The sequence below is a fragment of the Antennarius striatus genome, chromosome 23, assembly GCF_040054535.1.
Source record: "Antennarius striatus isolate MH-2024 chromosome 23, ASM4005453v1, whole genome shotgun sequence".
NCBI lineage: Eukaryota > Metazoa > Chordata > Actinopteri > Lophiiformes > Antennariidae > Antennarius > Antennarius striatus.
In genome coordinates this window covers 13,605,104-13,625,000 of record NC_090798.1, presented here as the reverse complement: position 1 = coordinate 13,625,000, position 19,897 = coordinate 13,605,104, and the positions used below count along the sequence as shown (strand labels likewise).

The 19,897-nt window shown below is 46.1% G+C and overlaps 1 protein-coding gene across 3 annotated transcripts in view; it reads left to right on the top strand.

The window, feature by feature from the left end:
* The window catches only part of pde5ab (phosphodiesterase 5A, cGMP-specific, b), a 47,965-nt gene that overhangs the window by 16,803 nt on the left and 11,265 nt on the right, over window positions 1–19,897 (top strand). For 2 of the 3 annotated variants that reach the window (XM_068307960.1, XM_068307958.1), the window contains exons 2-13: window positions 731–1,250; window positions 3,943–4,116; window positions 5,944–6,033; window positions 6,111–6,182; window positions 7,092–7,181; window positions 7,353–7,490; window positions 11,875–11,942; window positions 15,745–15,853; window positions 15,935–16,019; window positions 16,528–16,703; window positions 18,734–18,793; window positions 19,644–19,790. In XM_068307960.1, the coding sequence (XP_068164061.1) occupies window positions 735–1,250; window positions 3,943–4,116; window positions 5,944–6,033; window positions 6,111–6,182; window positions 7,092–7,181; window positions 7,353–7,490; window positions 11,875–11,942; window positions 15,745–15,853; window positions 15,935–16,019; window positions 16,528–16,703; window positions 18,734–18,793; window positions 19,644–19,790 (1,725 nt within the window). In that variant the 5' untranslated portion in view covers window positions 731–734. The remainder of the gene's footprint in view (window positions 1–730; window positions 1,251–3,942; window positions 4,117–5,943; window positions 6,034–6,110; window positions 6,183–7,091; window positions 7,182–7,352; window positions 7,491–11,874; window positions 11,943–15,744; window positions 15,854–15,934; window positions 16,020–16,527; window positions 16,704–18,733; window positions 18,794–19,643; window positions 19,791–19,897) is intronic. The other variant, XM_068307959.1, reaches the window with a different exon arrangement.

The following is a 19,897-nucleotide window of genomic DNA, read 5'->3' as shown; positions in this document are numbered from 1 at the left end:
GACAATGTGCTGCTGATTGGAGAGCTCTTCACAGTTACATCTAGTTTTACTGTGAAAGTACACACACACACACACACACACACACACACACACACACACACACACACACACACACACACACACACACACACACACACACACGGGTCTGGAACCGGCCCCCCTCGGGTCCTCAGCCCAGGACTTTGTGGGCGGAGCTGCTGCCTCCTTTAAAATGATGTTAAAGTTTGGTGACGATTATTTTTTATTTTTTTATTTTATTTTTTGATGATTATGGGATGGATCCATTCTTTCCATTTCTGGATTGATACCAGACTGAGTGTTTGGATCTCACTTCCTGGGGGGCGGCGTGTCACAGGTGTGACTGTGGTGTGTGTGACGGAGCAGGGTGTGTGTTGGCGCCTGTTGCCCGTGGCGATGTGTTTGGTGAGGAGCGTCAGGCTGGACCGTGTGATTTGATCCATTCTTCTGTTAAAATGTAAAGCCTTTTCTGGAACAGAATTCTGGGAAATGAAGTTTGAGCATCCTGCTGTGAAGATGTGAGGAACCTGGATTCAAACCACACTCACAGAATCGTCATGGTAACCGTTAGAGATGATGTGACCCGGTGCAACATCTCCACTGGTGTTTACCTTCTCACGTTCACTAGTGCGGTGTGGTTGGGGGTACACTACTGTGGTTGAGTCCGTGTGCACCAGCGAGTGTTTCAGCTCCCCCTGTCCCCCCCCCACAGGGAGATGGTGAACGCCTGGTTCTCTGAGCGCGTCCACTGCATCCAGTCGTCCTCCAGAGACAGTCCTCCCCAGCGGACCCCCCCATCCTCCAGTGACCCCGCTGCCTCCTCCACCATCACCCCACCCACCCTCAGTTACCTGGACAACCGCTGCCCGTCCCCGGCCAGCATCCCCAGCCCCGCCCCCGGCACCCCCACCCGGAAGATCTCAGCGTCCGAGTTCGACCGTCCGCTCAGACCCATCGTGGTCAAAGACGCCGAGGGCTCGCTGACCTTCCTGAGCGACGCCGACCGCGAGGCCGCCCCCCTCTGGGGCACGGTGATGGGCGAGGGCGGGGGAGGGAGCGGAGGAGGGTGCGGCGGGGCCGGCGGCGGGGCCGGCGGCGGGGGCGACCGCTGCACCAGGCTGCTGGAGCTGGTGAAGGAGGTGTCGAGCCATCTGGACCTGACAGCCCTCTGCCACAAGATCTTCCTCCACATCAACGAGCTGATCGCTGCCGACCGCTACTCCCTGTTCCTGGTAGGGGTCACACTGCAGTCTGGGGGGGGGGGGGGTCAGGGTACGGGTAGTCCTCAACCTACAAACACAAGAGGCTGTTTGTAAGTGGAATTGTTTGTAAGTCGTTATTCATGAAATTTCAATCTGGAATCTCCACATGAAGTAATTTACATGTCATTACTACTGTAAATACTACAGTAATGTCATTACTACTGTAAATACTACAGTAATGTCATTACTACCGTAAATACTACAGTAATGTCATTACTACTGTAAATACTACAGTAATGTCATTACTACTGTAAATACTACAGTAATGTCATTACTACCGTAAATACTACAGTAATTTCATTACTACCGTAAATACTACAGTAATGTCATTACTACCGTAAATACTACAGTAATGTCATTACTACTGTAAATACTACAGTAATGTCATTACTACTGTAAATACTACAGTAATGTCATTACTACTGTAAATACTACAGTAATGTCATTACTACCGTAAATACTACAGTAATTTCATTACTACCGTAAATACTACAGTAATGTCATTACTACCGTAAATACTACAGTAATGTCATTACTACTGTAAATACTACAGTAATGTCATTACTACTGTAAATACTACAGTAATGTCATTACTACTGTAAATACTACAGTAATGTCATTACTACTGTAAATACTACAGTAGTGTCATTACTACCGTAAATACTACAGTAATGTCATTACTACTGTAAATACTACAGTAATGTCATTACTACCGTAAATACTACAGTAATGTCATTACTACCGTAAATACTACAGTAAGGTCATTACTACTGTAAATACTACAGTAATGTCATTACTACCGTAAATACTACAGTAATGTCATTACTACCGTAAATACTAAAGTAATGTCATTACTACCGTAAATACTACAGTAATGTCATTACTACCGTAAATACTACAGTAATGTCATTACTACTTTAAATACTACAGTAATGTCATTACTACCGTAAATACTACAGTAATGTCATTACTACCGTAAATACTAAAGTAATGTCATTACTACCGTAAATACTACAGTAATGTCATTACTACTCTAAATACTACAGTAATATCATTACTACTCTAAATACTAAAGTAATCTCATTACTACTCTAAATACTACAGTAATATCATTACTACTCTAAATACTAAAGTAATCTCATTACTACTCTAAATACTACAGTACTACTCCCTCAGACTGACCAGAAACAATAAGAGGACATAAAAACACTTTATGAACTAAAATCCGGTCTAGAGGCTAAACCCAGCTCTAACCCACTGAGGTGTTCCACCACACTGACCTGAACGACGCGCTGATGTCACTTCCTGTTCATCAACAGACACGCCCCTTTATGTTTGGTGTCTGTTTGATTTCATGAAGTTTCTCCGTTAATCCACCAATAGTTAACATCAACTAGTAAAACATTCAGAGTTCAGCGTTAGCGTCAGTTAATGCTTCCTGACAGAAACCTGACCCCAAGACATTGGTTCCTACATCATTTAGTTCCTACAGGAGGACAACATTGGTTCCTACATCATTTAGTTCCTACAGGAGGACAACATTGGTTCCTACATCATTTAGTTCCTACAGGAGGACAACATTGGTTCCTACATCATTTAGTTCCTACAGGAGGACAACATTGGTTCCTATATCATGTAGTTCCTACTGGAGGACAACATTGGTTCCTACATCATTTAGTTCCTACAGGACAACATTGGTTCCTACATCATTTAGTTCCTACAGGAGGACAACATTGGTTCCTACATCATTTAGTTCCTACAGGAGGACAACATTGGTTCCTACATCATGTAGTTCCTACTGGAGGACAACATTGGTTCCTACATCATTTAGTTCCTACAGGAGGACAACATTGGTTCCTACATCATTTAGTTCCTACTGGAGGACAACATTGGTTCCTACATCATTTAGTTCCTACAGGACAACATTGGTTCCTACATCATCTAGTTCCTACAGGAGGACAACATTGGTTCCTACATCATCTAGTTCCTACAGGAGGACAACATTGGTTCCTACATCATTTAGTTCCTACAGGAGGACAACATTGGTTCCTACATCATTTAGTTCCTACAGGAGGACAACATTGGTTCCTACATCATTTAGTTCCTACAGGAGGACAACATTGGTTCCTACATCATTTAGTTCCTACAGGAGGACAACATTGGTTCCTACATCATTTAGTTCCTACAGGAGGACAACATTGGTTCCTACATCATTTAGTTCCTACAGGAGGACAACATTGGTTCCTACATCATTTAGTTCCTACAGGACAACATTGGTTCCTACATCATCTAGTTCCTACAGGAGGACAACATTGGTTCCTACATCATTTAGTTCCTACAGGAGGACAACATTGGTTCCTCCATCATTTAGTTCCTACTGGAGGACAACATTGGTTCCTACATCATTTAGTTCCTACAGGAGGACAACATTGGTTCCTACATCATTTAGTTCCTACTGGAGGACAACATTGGTTCCTACATCATTTAGTTCCTACAGGAGGACAACATTGGTTCCTACATCATTTAGTTCCTACAGGAGGACAACATTGGTTCCTACATCATTTAGTTCCTACTGGAGGACATTAGGTCGGGTGTCAACAGGAAGTAGATCTCGGCCTCATGTCATGAACGTTTGACCACTTCCTGCTCTGTGTGGCCCCAGGTTGGCGAGGACAGCGCCAACAGGAAGTTCCTGATCAGCCGGCTGTTCGACGTGGCCGAGGGCTCCACGGTGGAGGAGTCGTCCAGTAACTGCATCCGGCTGGAGTGGAACAAAGGCATTGTGGGACATGTCGCCGCCACGGGACAGCCGCTGAACATCAGGAACGCTTACGAGGTGAGGACGCCACGCGTCTGTGCGTCACTCAGGGTTCAAGCGTGTATGCTTTGGGGTTTGGTGGTTTTCACTGACGTGGGGGGAGGACGGGGGTCATTGAAGGTCAAAGTGTTCCCCTGGGGGGGTTCTTGTCCATCGTCACGTCACCCACACCCACCACACACTGCAGCGTCTGCTGACATCTGACCCCCGACTCAGTGATCCAGTTTCCACACAAGGTCACCCCCCCACCTTAATCAATAATCACACCCACAGGACTCCAGTCTGGGGGGGTCTATCTAACCCAACCAGAGCTGGTGAGGATCTTTGAGTCGATTTATTTTGAAACTCTTCCGTTCTGCTCTACACTTCCTGTCCTGTTCTCTCCCCCTGAGGATGTGATTCTCTCCTTCTTAGAGCTTCTTCTCTGCATTTTGAATTACGTCCTAACTTTTTTGGACTTTTGAAGCCCCTCCCACCTGCCCCACCCTTCCACTATATTTAAAACCTTTCCTGCAGGTTTTTATCATTTACTGATCAACAACAAACAAACAATCAATCCAAATGATTGATCTGGTGTTAAAGACACACCATTATCAAAGAAAAACAACTCGACCGCCGTGGTTCAAACTACAGCTGCAGGCTGTTTGAACAGATGGACCCGCTGACCTTTGACCCTCCAGCTGCCCCAAAACCTCTGTCTTATTTTCCTTCAGTCCCCTGATCACCTGATGCAACATTATCTGTGTGTGTGTGTGTGTGTGTGTGTGTGTGTGTGTGTGTGTGTGTGTTTGTGTGTGTGTGTGTGTGTGTGTGTGTGTGTGTGTGTGTGTGTGTGTGTGTGTGTGTGTGTGTGTGTGTGTGTGTGAAATGCGATCCTCTTCTCTTCAAAGAGAAGCAGACGGGGAGAGGGTTCATCCTGTTCTGTCCTGATACGATCGATCGCTTTAAGGATTGATCCGCTCTAAAGATGATTTGTGATCTATATGTGTGGGTGGAGCCGACTCAGAGGGAAAGTCAGTGTTCATGTGTCCTCACAGCAGAGGAGTGTGTGTGTGTGTGTGTGTGTGTGTGTGTGTGTGTGTGTGTGTGTGTGTGTGTGTGTGTGTGTGTGTGTGTGTGTGTGTGTGTGTGTGTGTGTGTGTGTGTGTGTGTGTGTGTGTGTGTGTGTGTGTGTGTGTGTGTGTCTGCCCATGTCCGTCATCCGGGGGACTCCCCAGCTCTCTGATTGGCTCTTTCCTCTCCCATTTCATTGATTTCAGCAGCAGGATGACCCCCCCCACCCATCACCCCCCCTGCCTGTCTCCATGTGTTCTGCTCTGAGTGTGTGTCAGCAGTCTGGGCCAAACCAATCCACACCAATAAATGTGTAAATTATTATGTTATGCTCTTTGTATAAAATATTAATTTACACATTTTCTCTAACATCTGTTTTCCTGGATGGTTTTGGTTGTTTTCTGTTTTAAAGTCTGTTTTCTTGTTGATTGTTCCAGAAGTTCCTCGTAGAAAAAAAAGGGGGCGGGGCTGTTTGTGTGATTTGATGACATCATCGTTCATTTGAATTCAGTCCTGGTTCCAGGTAGAAACGAAACAGACCCATTGTATTCTCACCACAGCATCCACACCTGTTGTGTTGTCAGGTGTGTTTCAGTCACCATGACAACACAACCCTCTGAGTTCAGAGGATTCTGGGTAAAGTCTTCAGAGGTCAGCAGGAGGAACAATGTTTCTCCCACCAATCAGAGGAGCTTGGGTTGTTGGTTTGATGTTTGGTTGGGGGGGGTGATCAGGTCCCCAGATAATTGTTGATCCATTAACGACGGCATCCAATCGTGTTTTTGTCCACAGGACCCCCGCTTCAACGCTGAGGTGGACCTGATCACCGGGTACAAGACCCAGAGCATCCTCTGCCTCCCCATCAAGAACCACAGGGACGAGGTGAGGCCCTGATCAGCTGACAGGAAGTGCTCTCCTGTGATCAGCCCCTCAGAGGTGTGTCCGTCTGACCGCTGCAGGTGGTGGGGGTCGTTCAGGCCATCAACAAGAAGAGTGGGGACGACGGGGCGTTCACTGACCAGGACGAAAAGGTGGGTACAGTTCTCTGGTCAGGTGGGAGCACGACAGTACAGGTCAGTCTGAGGGAATACTACTGTAGTAATGAGGAGTAATGAGATTACTGTAGTAATGAGGAGTAATGAGATTACTGTAGTAATGAGGAGTAATGACATTACTGTAGTAATGAGGAGTAATGAGATTACTGTAGTATTTACAGTAGTAATGAGATTACTTCAGTATTTACAGCTGTAATTATATTACTGTAGTATTTACAGTAGTAATGACATTAGTATTTACAGTAGTAATGACATTACTGTAGTATTTACAGTAGTAATGACATTACTGTAGTATTTACAGTAGTAAAGACATTACTGTAGTATTTACAGTAGTAATGACATTACTGTAGTATTTACAGTAGTAATGCCATTAGTATTTACAGTAGTAATGACATTACTGTAGTATTTGCAGTAGTAATGACATTACTGTAGTATTTACAGTAGTAATGACATTAGTATTTACAGTAGTAATGACATTACTGTATTATTTACAGTAGTAATGACATTACTGTAGTATTTACAGTAGTAATGACGTTAGTATTTACAGTAGTAATGACATTAGTATTTACAGTAGTAATGACGTTAGTATTTACAGTAGTAATGACATTAGTATTTACAGTAGTAATGACATTACTGTAGTATTTACAGTAGTAATGACATTACTGTAGTACTTACAGTAGTAATGACATTAGTATTTACAGTAGTAATGACATTTAAATAACATCATGGAGATTATAAATAGGAATATAAAAAATAATGACTCACAAACAATTCAAGTTATGAACAAGCTCTCTGAACCAGTTGTGTTCATATGTTGAGGACTACCTGTACCAGTCAGACCTCCCTCCTGTCTCCTTCACTGTGTTTTCTGTGTTTCTCCATCAGGACTTCTCGGCCTACCTGTCCTTCTCAGGTATCGTCCTGCACAACGCTCAGCTCTACGAGACGTCCCAGCTGGAGAACAGACGCAACCAGGTGTGTGTGTGTGTGTGTGTGTGTGTGTGTGTGTGTGTGTGTGTGTGTGTGTGTCTGTGTGTGTGTGTGTGTGTGTGTGTCTGTGTGTGACACGCAGCTCTGATACCACATACATTCTAACGTGTGTGTGTGTGTGTGTGTGTGTGTGTGTGTGTGTGTGTGTGTGTGTAGGTGCTGCTGGACCTGGCCAGTCTCATCTTTGAGGAACAACAGTGTCTGGAGGTTCTACTGAGGAAGTTTGCAGGAACCATCCTGTCCTTCATGCAGGCCCAGGCCTGTACCGTCTTCATCGCTGACGAAGACTCTCTGGTCAGAACACACACACACTCACACACACACACACACACACACACACACACACACACACACACACACACACACACACACACACACACACACACACACACACACACTCAGAGGCTCACAGTGTTTTTTCTGATTATTTGTTGTCAGTTTATCGATTGATTGATTGATTGATTGATTGATTGATTGATTGATTGATTGATTGATTGATTGATGTTTCTCTGGTAAACAGGCTTGAACTGAGCTCATTTCCGTCAATGTTGCATTCAGGCGTCTCACGTTAAAGGGACATTTACTGTAATACTTCCTATATTTACTCTGTAAATGCATATTATGGGATAGGAGCGTGACAGCATGTTGTGTTGTTTGTTGTCCTTCATACTTTAGTAGTACTTCAGTGTCTCCGTGAGCTTGTTTCCGTAGAAACGATAGTGAAGACTATTCTAGTGATCCTGGATGTCAGCCTGTGGTTTGTGTTCCATCACAGCTGTCAGTGATTCACACACAGGAAATGCATCAGAATCTTTAACTGCAGTTACTTTTACAGCTGGACATGAATGGATCCTTTTTGATTTCATGTGTAATCAGATTACTATCTTTAACCAGATTACTTTGGAGCAGCCTCGCCTCAGAGTAAATGAGCCGACAGACGGCAGAGAGCGTGTAGTTTGGTCTTTAGCTCGGTCTCTTCTGTCTCTGACCTCCTCGTGCTCATTGTGTTTATACCAGTCAGTTAGTCGCTGTTATTACCTCAGCTGACCCCCCCCATAAAGGCTTCATAACGTTTTATACATGAAGGGGTAATAAATGTCCGACAGTCGCAGTGTGAACAGGCTGTAAAACACAAACACACACCAACAACTGGAAAAGGAACCAGATGAAACGACACATCGTCTTATTGATTTATGAAAAACTACAACCTCCACCTAATGTAACTGTAATAACATGGTTATAATGCCATCATAAGCAGGTAGTCATATGTTATTAAGGTGTATTAAGTAATAAACCTGGTGACAACTTGCTTTGGAGCGGTGACTTTGATGAATTTTTATAAATAATAAAATAATATTAGCTTTATTAGCTTTATTAGCTTTATTAGCTTTACAACAAGGATAAACTGAATAAATTGATATTTCGTTTAAATAATTTATAGTCAAACTACCATTTTTGCCTTCTGATGAAAAGCAGCCACATTGAATGATCCACAGCCCATAATACCGATAAAAGTTTTCCATCAGCGCTTCAGATGCTCGTGAGTAAAAAGGTTCTGTTTTCTCTGGACGTCACCAGAGAACGCTGAACGTGTTATCTCTGAGAGGTTTAGCGAGCGCAGCTGGAGGACCAATCATTACGTTATAAACTCTCCTCGACCTGGAAATCTGGAGCGAACGAGGAAACCGATGGAAAACCAGCTCAGATTGGAATAATAAAAACATAACTTTGAGAAGGGCCATTAATAACTGGAGAGCAGAGATAGACCGTCAGCGAGTCCGTTGTCATGGTGATTGAACAGAGGTTCAGAGAACCACTTAGCGCTGGTTTTGTAGTTACAGCTTTCAGAAACTCCAGGAAAATCTAACATTGTGTTTTAGCATGCTAGGTAGCATTTCAGTACCTGTGGCTTTGCTAAAGCTAACAAGACATTTTGATGGAGCTTTAAATACTTTGGCCCAGACTGTCGTCTGTGGTTCTGTCCAGCTGCTGTAAACACTCTGACAGAACTGATTGTTATTTCAGGTCGAAGCCCCACAGGACGATCAGATCTCATTATTGTCCCCCCCCCGCGGCGTCGCTGCTTCAGACGAGACGAAACGTTTCAGTTAACGTTTGGTCTGGAGTGAACCTTTTCCATGAAGCAGGATTCTATCTGGTTTATCTACATTTAGTCTCACCAGAGGTTTCCAGCCTGACCACCGACCCAGAGACGCGTTCAGTCGTCAGTGGGCTGACAACTTATTCAGCCGCTGGTCCCAGTCCCCTCTGACCAGTGTGCTGAACTGGGTTCACTGGTGGGGGAATGCGATGCTTCTGGGCTGGTGTGCGTTAGGTTACAAAACATTGTTGTTCAGCTTCGTCTGGTATTAATTACTACCAGGTTAACCCACAGAGGGGAACGTTGTCCAGGCTCTGAACTCCACTTTCAGACGGCGTCCAGAATGGCTTTTAATAAAAACTGTGTTCAAACGCTGTCAGGGTAGATTACAGAACGCTTAGAATCCAGAACCCATCATGATGACGGGAACTGTTTCTAGACGTGCTGCTGGATCCGGTTTCTCCACTAACGTTGGAGAACACTAGGATCTCCTGAGTTCCTCTGAGCTGCTTTCATCTGAACCCAGCGCTGCTTTATGGCGGTTTAATTAATGTGTTTGGTGTTTTATTGGAGCCTGATAAGGCCCTCAGAGGACTTTGTCTACAGACCTGGGCTCGTAAAGCAGCACTATCACATTTTTATTCTGTTCATTCTTAGCCTGGACTCTGGGAATGGAGGCCAGCCTGATGATTTGTTGTCACCACTGGGGTCATTTCCACCACGTGGGGCTCCATCGGCTCTCAGCGCCTTTTTTGGTGTTGCATCAGGCAAAAAGCATCAGGTGTGTCTGCATTTACAAGAATGAACGGACTCTCACAGGTGTATTGATTGGTCAGAGAGAATAATGTCTGCAATCATTACATCATCAATATTCAGCAGGAACGGATGTGTGTGCCACACAAATTAATTAATGGCCCCATATTCAAACAGCTATCCAGGTTGTTGTCAGCAGGTGAGGGGATCATGAGGTGACCAATCAGAGAACAGAACCACAGGCCAATCATATTCCACAGTTCAGTTGACTTTTGAGGGTTGAGACAGAAACTGTTTCTCAGGTAAAAAGAAGATCCTGTCTGTGTGAAAACGTGGTGTTGACACCATACCCAACAGAAAGGTGCCCCCCCCCAAAACGTGTCATCAGACACGTCCCTAAGGTGAACCTACCGTATTAAACTAATGCACATGTCATCCACATATTAAAAACATGTACAAAACTTCACCGTGGAGATCAGACCTGCATGTGGCCAGAGGCTACACCTGTCAGGTTTTACTGTGTGTCTCCATGACGACCAGCGACACTGATGCTAAAACAACGTGGTGTCAAACCGGTTCACCTGAACAATTACTGAATAGTTAAAAATCAGACACAGAACCCGGCAGTGTAAGTGTGTGTGTGTGTGTGTGTGTGTGTGTGTGTGTGTGTGTGTGTGTGTGTGTGTGTGTGTGTGTGTGTGTGTGTGTGTGTGTGTGTGTGTGTGTGTGTGTGTGTCATGAGGTTTGACATCTGGCTCCTCGTTCATGTTTCATTCCTGGAGTTGTGTAACAGAAATAATTCTGAGATTGGCAACAGGTGTCCTGAACATGTCACGTGTTAGCGTGTTGTACGTGTGTGTGTGTGTGTGTGTGTGTGTGTGTGTGTGTGTGTGTGTGTGTGTGTGTGTGTGTGTGTGTGTGTGTGTGTGTGTGTGTGTGAAGCCCCTGTGGACCAAACAAACCATTCTTTGTCCCGCTGTGATATTTTAAACCTGGACGGATCTTTTTAAAGCAAATGTAAAGACAAGCCCCGATTTATTTCTACCCCCCCCCCCCCCTGTCATCCTGTTGTAAACCCCCCCCCCCCACCCTCCCCGCCAGACTCTCCAATAAATGTCATAACATTACCCACTCCTTTTTCTGTTTAAAACAGCTTTATTACCCTCACCTAGATGCATGGGGGGAGGGGGCGCGTTCCAGAGAGTGAAGGTGTGTGTGTGTGTGTGTGTGTGTGTGTGTGTGTGTGTGTGTGTGTGTGTGTGTCTTTTTCTCCCCAAATGAAGAAGTGGGCTCCGTCCTGACATCCTGTCCCGTCTCTTAAAAACGGAAAAGTTTCCTTTGTGAGGTTGAGAGAAACAAGCCCCTATAAGGAGGAGGAGCTGGAATGCAGAAATAAACTCTCCCTCTGGCAAGGCCTGATGGGTAATACATCAACGTCCTGCTTTTCATGCTAGGAGACGTGTTTTAGGCGGGGTGCACGGTGCCACGCTCTGGCTGTTTGAATTGTGGGTTTATGGTAATTGGAGGAATGAAGGAGTGGATGGGACCAGAGAACCACCGGGGGGGTCTGTGGGACAGAACACCACCGGGGGGGGGTCTGTGGGACAGAACACCACCGGGGGGGTCTGTGGGACAGAACACCACCGGGGGGTCTGTGGGACAGAACACCACCGGGGGGGTCTGGACAATTTGGGACTGGACAAAGGAAGTGTGTGTTAGTGTGTGTTTATGTGTCATTGGATCCTAAATGCATCATGGGAAACTGTCTTGACCCCATCATCAGTCAGTCTGGTGTCCCAGAAGAATAACCCCTCTCTCCTGCAGAACTCCTTCTCTGGGGTGTTCCACATGGAGTACGAGGAGCTGGGGGACGTCCTGGTGGTTCCCAAGAGGTAGGAGCGTCGTCCTCAGTACACATGTTACCCGTCCTGATGCTCATATAGATATACGTACTGGCCCGAATATAAGACTGATTATAAGACCACCCCTCTTTATCAAGACTCAAGGTTGAAAAAAGACTTTCTGAACACCAAATTTAATATTTATACAGAAAATAGTTACAGTACATCTGAAACAAATGATTATAACAATACATTCGAGAGAAAAAGCGTGTTTTTTTGCCTCGTTCAAATCATTTTCTTCTTCGTGACAGGGGTTCGCTTTGGCCTGGGGAGTTAGTTCAGCATTCGCGTTAAAGATATCTGGCGCCATCTAGCGTTGTGAAGGGTGTAATGTCTAGACCCCGAATGTAAGACGACCCCCACTTTTCAGTCTTATTTAAATGTCTTGTATTCGGGCCAATACGGTTCTACCTTGAATGTGCGACTGATCCAGTTCATCGCCAGCGTTCAGATGCTCTGAGCCGCCGCCCACTGACAGCGGCACAAACACCACAAACAGGAAGTGACTGCAGAACTGATGCACACATTTTCCTTCTTTGCGATCAATAACTTTCTGCTTCTGTCTTGTTCTCATCTGTCAGCGTCTTTGGGTCAAAGCACTGGATTTAATTGTCTTTGGTAGTTCTTCAGTCAGAACCTGTCCGTCAGATAGACGGGGGGGGGGGTCTAACGGTCGGGGTCACACAGACAGACTCATGTCGGCAGGAAGTCTGGATTTAACACCTACTGGGTGTCAGAGGTGGACACAGTCTGTACAGATGATGCCTGCAGGCCCCCAGTAACGGCCCAGTCCGGGTCAGCACAGGCAACGGACCAAGATCTGGAGAAGCCAGCAGCAGCTACTGGAGACATGAATCTGACAAACCTGTGTCCTGACTGGACATGTTGAAGGAGCACGCTCCCACGAACCTCCCTGAAACCTGATTGGTTCTCCGTTTGGGCCTGGAACCAATAAGCTGTTACTCCTGTAAGGAATCCTCCAACCAGCGCCGTTCATCCGCCTCAACGAACAGAACCACGAAGACATGGACCCCAGTTTGTGTTAGGAAGAAGGTGGTTCACCAACGCTGGATAATGGAGACAAACCGTAGCTTCACAGCATTCAGTCATTCACCCTGTGTCACATGACACCCTGTGTCACATGACACCCTGTGTCACATGACACCCTGTGTCACATGACACCCTGTGTCACATGACACCCTGTGTCACATGACACCCTGTGTCACATGACACCCTGTGTCACATGGACCCCTGTGTCACATGACACCCTGTGTCACATGACACCCTGTGTCACATGGACCCCTGTGTCACATGACACCCTGTGTCACATGGACCCCTGTGTCACATGACACTCTGTAGTTCACAGAAGACGGAACTCAACTCAGGTCCATGTAGACACAGACCGACACGACCAGGGTCAAGGATCGTTTGGTGTGAGGTGTAGACCAATCAGAACGCTGCTGTCGCTTGTCAGCGGGGAGGAAGTGATCAGTCAGAGGGGGGAGGATTTAAGGAAGGATTTAAGGAAGGATTTAAGGAAGGATTTAAGGAAGGATTTAAGGAAGGATTTAAGGACGCACAGGAAGGATGGACGGGGGGGTCAGGAGGGGATCAGAGGAGGGTTTATGGCAGCAGAGCTTCCTGACATTAAGTCGTGCTCCAGCTAGGAGTGATGAGATTTAATCTGATTTAAGATGCAATGAGATGACAACCCCCCCCCAACAACCCCCACCCCACCCCCCTCAGGGGGGCCTGGCCTCAATGGTTGCCACACAGCATCTACAATTCAATCTTAATACAAGCCTGGGCAACAGAATTGGAACGTGTGTGTGTGTGTGTGTGTGTGTGTGTGTGTGTGTGTGTGTGTGTGTATGTGGTTGATATTGATCCCTGATTAGGTTTTGTCCATCATTACGATCGACCTGCACAAACACAGTATTAACCAGGATTAGAGATGGAAAATAAAGTTTTCCACTGGATGGACAGACCATAATAGTTGGGTGTCTCTGACACACACACAGGTGTGTGCGTGACGACTCGTCCCACAGACACACGATCGATCAGGCCTGACAGACACATGGAATGCGGCCTTCTCTTGACGGGTGGATCAGAACCTGGTGGACTGGTTCTGAAACAACACGTTTCTCTGGGCTCTGAACCCATGTCCACATCAGTGTGTGTGTGTGTGTGTGTGTGTGTGTGTGTGTGTGTGTGTGTGTGTGTGTGTGTGTGTGTGTGAGCAGGCGTCTGTGGAGAAGCCCATCAGGATGACACAGACCAGACTCTGATCTGGTCTTCCATCACCTCCCGTTTTAAAGCTGCTCTAAGGCTCAGACCCCCCCCCCCCCGCCTTTAGACGCTGCTTTGAGGGGAGGGGTCCTGCAGGATGTCAGCGCTGACCTTCACCTCGGGCGGCGTTGCCCCGGTGATGAGGCGTCCGCTCTGACAGGAAGTCCAGCGGAGATGAAAACACGACTCCGTTTGGATGAATGCAGACAGGAAATGTGGATGTTAGCATGTTTGGGTAATTACAGTCAGAATGTGTGTCTGCACGTGTGCACGAGTGCACGTGTGCACGTGTGCACGTGTGCACGTGTGCAGGGACACGGGGACCATTCAGCTCTCCAGGACACCAACATTATTACAACACATCACAGGTCAGAAGTGAAACGTAGTGGAGTAAAGGTGTAATCAGGAAAAACCAACGACTTGATTTTTAAATTTAAATTTAAAGTCATTTATGAATCTCACTTTTATGTTCCACTTGAAAATGTTCTTGTATTTTAACATATACACATTTCTACTCATTGTACACAACTGTGTATTTGGCCTCTGCAGCTGGAAACACATTATTACCTCTGAGTTAATGAAGTAACTGTATTCATAATTATATGTAGAGGTTTAAATGTCACCCTGATCCAAACACGATGACGTTCTGAGGTGGGTCAGGGTGTGGACGGCGGTTCTGGTCATCATCAACCTTTTTAACAAATAATAACAGACCAATCAAAATGATTTTCTCTAAGCAAGAGTTGGGATGTTAGCTTTGTGCACCCCACATTCCCTACTGGGAGCCCACCAGCAAACACTGGCTTAGGTGTTTGGGAGTGGGGGGGTTCAGATGTTCCAGTTGTACAGTAACTGAGTAAAAGTATTTAGTTACCCTGACTTCCTGTCTCTCTCAGCGACCAACGCAATTTCTGGTGCCGGTGTTTTTGTGGTTTCGGTTGTTACTTCACTGAAGGCTCTGGTCCTTCTAATGATGTTCTGTTCTAATGTCTCCTCTGACTGAGTCCACTGAACACGTAAATGATCCGAAATAATACATATCTTCTGAATATATTCTGTAGCAGCTGGTTTGATGAAAACTCCCTATGTTCACTGGATCTCGTAAAAAAAGAAAAATAAAGAAATAAATAAATCAAAGCAGTTGGGAGAAACCTGAACAATTACTGTACGTTTGACGTCTGCAGCGCAAACAACAGCCCTGAGCACGAGAACACCTCGTGAAACGTACGAAAAAATAGATATTTTAAGGTGCTGGTGCCTTTTTGCTCCAATTCATGCATTGTACCCCATTTTCTGGTGCATGGACTCGACTAAACTGAATAAGTGCATTCAAAGGGACCACAAGTCAGGTTGAGGAGCAGGATGCCCTCCCCTCTGAAAACTCCTAAGTTACCTGACGTGAACGTGTCCACGCTGGGATGGAGAGGTGGTCCCAGGTAAAGCTGACATGTCATCTCAGTATTCATGTTTGGTCACGAGGTTGTTTTGTTGTGTGACCCCCCAGGGACTGTGATGTCAGTCAGATTAACTACATGTACGCCCAGTATGTTAAAAACACCATGCAGCCTCTGAACATCACAGACATCACCAAGGACCAGCGCTTCCCCTGGACCGTCAGTACCTCTCCTCTTGTTCTCCTCATGTCCTGTTCTGACATCCCATAATGAGTGATTATTATACGTTTCCTTGGACAGAGCGACGATCCAGATCACACGAGCAGCCAGATCAAGAGTTTGCTCTGCGCTCCCATCAGGAATGGAAAGAAGGACAAAGTCATCGGTGAGTCGTTTTCACCTGTTCGCCGTTAGAACGTTACAGAAACAGATGTGAGGGTGAAGCACCAGCACCGACAGATCTGCACCATCAATGGTGCAACGTTCCTTTAAAGTGCATTCATTCATTCATGGCAGCTGAGCCTCTCACTTCAGTGAACGTATGAACAGACGGGTGGGCGCTGGTGGCATTGATCACTTACTTCAAACGTCTGTGGCTTTCAGTGATGTAACATCAGAACTGGAGGTTAGAACCTATTAAAGCAGCGCAGCATTACCACTTCAATCACCCCCCAGGAGGAGACCTGCACTCCATCCATCACAGTGATTATCATCACAATAATCAGCTGATAGCAGCTCCATTAGTTGGGTTGAACATGATTAAGGACCGCTGGCCCGTCCTCCACCTGTTGGAGTCCTAGAAGCACTGGAATAAACCATCCTCTATCTGTGTGTGTGTGTGTGTGTGTGTGTGTGTGTGTGTGTGTGTGTGTGTGTGTGTCTACGACCAACAGGTGTGTGTCAGCTGGTGAATAAGAAGGACGAGACATCAGGCAGCGTGAAGACCTTCAACAGGAACGACGAGCAGTTCCTGGAGGCGTTCGCCATCTTCTGTGGTCTGGGCATCCAGAACACGCAGATGTACGAGACGGTGGAGAGAGTCATGGCCAAGCAGGAGGTCACTCTGGAGGTCAGTGTCTCCGGGGCAGAAGCCCAGCGTGGGCCCCAACCAGCCTCCAAAACTGTCCATGAGTGTGATGCACTGGCGTCTCATCTGGAGTGTACCCAGTCTAACATGGGTACTGGAGCCTATCCCAGCCAGCCAGTTGCAATTAGCCTGTAGGTGAATTACTTCCACCCTCTGGCTGAAGTAGGTATTACAACCAGGTACAGGTAGTTTCCTAGTCTCATTCATTGGATATGAACATCATCAAGGATATTAGAGATATTACAGATTAGAGATTACAGTGGGAATAATTAGTGTATATCACCAATGAGAAGGAGTGAGGGACGTCACACAAGTATAGAAGCCCAGAGACAGCCTGTCTGACGGTGATGTGGGGGGGTGACTGACAGTGATGGAGCGAGGCGGGGTGTTAGCTTTGCTGTTTGACAGTCAGACAGAACCCCCCCGATTCAGTCGGACCTGAGCTTCATGACCGACTCGTTCAGCGGCCGGCCGGCGTCATGTCAGTCACACGCGTGCAACACGCTCAGCACACGTTCTGCTTCTGGTGGAGCTGTCAGTTGAGTGTGTCAGACGTGAGAACTCCTCTCACTAGCAGCTGACGCCCACCTCCTGTGGCACCAGCACCCCCCACTTTACCCAGTTCACCCACAGCCTCCTTCAGCTGGTCTGACTCCACTGTACCCTCTGTTGTCCTCTCTGACCTATTGCATTACTGGGCTGTGTGTGGGCTGTTGTTGGGCTAAGTTTGGGTTATGTTTGGGTTATCTTTGGGTTATGTTTGGGTTATGTTTGGGTTATGTTTGGGTTATGTTTGGGTTATGTTTGGGTTATCTTTGGGTTATGTTTGGGTTATGTTTGGGTTATGTTTGGGTTATGTTTGGGTTATGTTTGGGATACGTTTGGGTTATGTTTGGGCTATGTTTGGATTATGTTTGGGCTATGTTTGGGTTATGTTTGGGTTATGTTTGGGCTATGTTTGGGTTATGTTTGGGCTATGTTTGGATTATGTTTGGGCTATGTTTGGGTTATGTTTGGGTTATGTTTGGGCTATGTTTGGATTATGTATGGGCTGTGTTTGGGCTACATTTGGGCTGTTTGGGTTACGTTTGGGCTACGTTTGGGTTATGTTTGGGTTATGTTTGGGTTATGTTTGGGTTATGTTTGGGTTATGTTTGGGCTGTGTTTGGGCTGTGTTTGCTGCTGTTGTCCATACAGAAGAGACATGGGCTGGTCAGAGGTTTTAAATATAAGGGGGGGGGGGCGTTAGTAGGTTGGTTGGTTGGATGGTTGTTTTTTTTGGTTGTTTAGTTGGGTGGTTCGTTGGTTGTCGGGTTGTTTGGTTGGTTGTTTGGTTGGTTGTTTGGTTGGTTATCTGGTTGGTTGGTTGGTTGGTTGGTTGTTTGGGTGTTTGGTTGGGTGGTTGGTTAGGTGGGTGTTTGGTTGGTTAGCTAGTTGTTTGGTTGGCTGTCTGGTTGGTTGGTTGGTTGTTTGGGTGTTTGGTTGGTTGGTTGGTTGGTTGGTTCGGTGTTTGGTTGGGTGGTTGGTTAGGTGGGTGTTTGGTTGGTTGGCTAGTTGTTTGGTTGGCTGTCTGGTTGGTTGTTTGGGTGTTTGGTTGGTTGGTTGGTTGGTTGGCTAGTTGTTTGGTTGGCTGTCTGGTTGGTTGGTTGTGTGTTTGGTTGGTGGCTCCTTCGTTCAGTAGACATAATAATTGTGTCCATAAATGAAGTTGTGACAGGAACACGATCATGTGACTGTTGGTGAACCTCCTGTGAACACAAACAGAATGAACGTTATTGTTGACTCAGGTTTGACCGTTATAACAGTTAACATGGAGACTGTCCAACACCACTGCCTCTTGTTCTGTTCACTCTTTACCCCGAAAAGAAAATTATTGTAATAATATTTTATAATTATTTATATTGTTATATAAATCATATGATGATCATGATAATTTGACATTATTTTTAGCCACCGACTGCCGACCTAAGGGACGGGACGTGAACGTTTCACACCTGTTCTTTGTGTTCCAGGTCTTGTCCTATCACGCCACGGCAGCAGAGGAGGAATCGCGGGAACTCCAGGTAACCGCGGTAAATTAAAATTTATTAATTTAACAACACACACCTCCATGACCACATGAACATTAGTGCCTGCAAGTCAGTGATCCATGAACACACACACAGGATGATGTCACCTTTCAGAGGTCAGAGGTTGTGGGTGGATGCTGGGGCCGTCACGTGACGCGTCACCACACCACAAACGTTAGTGATGCTGAGTCAGTCTCTGGGCTGTGACTGAATCAGGTGCATTGGAGGTTTGTGTTCTGAGTCCTGCCTAGCGACAGGATGGCTTCAGATCATTAGTCAGAATAAAAACACACCTGTGTTGAGCCTCTGGACCGGGCCGTCTGCCTCTGGAACCGAGAAATAAAGAAGTATTCCAGGACGTCCCTGCTGGCAGACTGTCTAAGGGTTTTGTTCATCAACGTATCTGTTAGCGGGTCTCGGATGTCTCTCTGACAGCCAATCAGTGTCCAGCTTTCTTACCAATCATAACAACACCACCTTCCAACGTCCTAACCCGATTAAGTGTCCTCCCCTGGGTGTCAACTTTTGGTTTCTAGGACGCAGGGTTATTTTTTGGGTGGAGTTTTACCCCAGAGATCACTGCACACAGTCTGTGTGACACAGCTAAGTCTGAAGTGTGTAGTTAGAGCTACTGAGATGAATAAAAATTAAAATTAAAGAACTGATTGGAGACTGAGATTCTGGAAATGAGATTAGTTCACTCAGCATGTCGTGTGTGTGTGTGTGTGTGTGTGTGTGTGTGTGTGTGTGTGTCTGTGTGTGTGTGTGTGTGTGTGTGTGTGTGTGTGTGTGTGTGTGTGTGTGTGTGTGTGTGTGTGTGTGTGTGTGTGTGTGTGTGTGTGTGTGTGTGAAGGTAGCCACGGTGCCGTCGGCCCAGTCCTTGGGCCTTCTAGACTTCAGCTTCAGTGACTCTGACCTGTCGGACACTGAAACCACGCTGGCCACCATCCGCATGTTCATCGACCTCAACCTGGTCCAGAACTTCCAGATGAAGTACACGGTGAGAGCTGGGATGTATTGACGTAGGTTGTTTTAACATGTAATTCTAATATACCCTACATTACACAATCATGGAGCTACTTTCCCGCCAAAGGTGGGGAAAGTCAT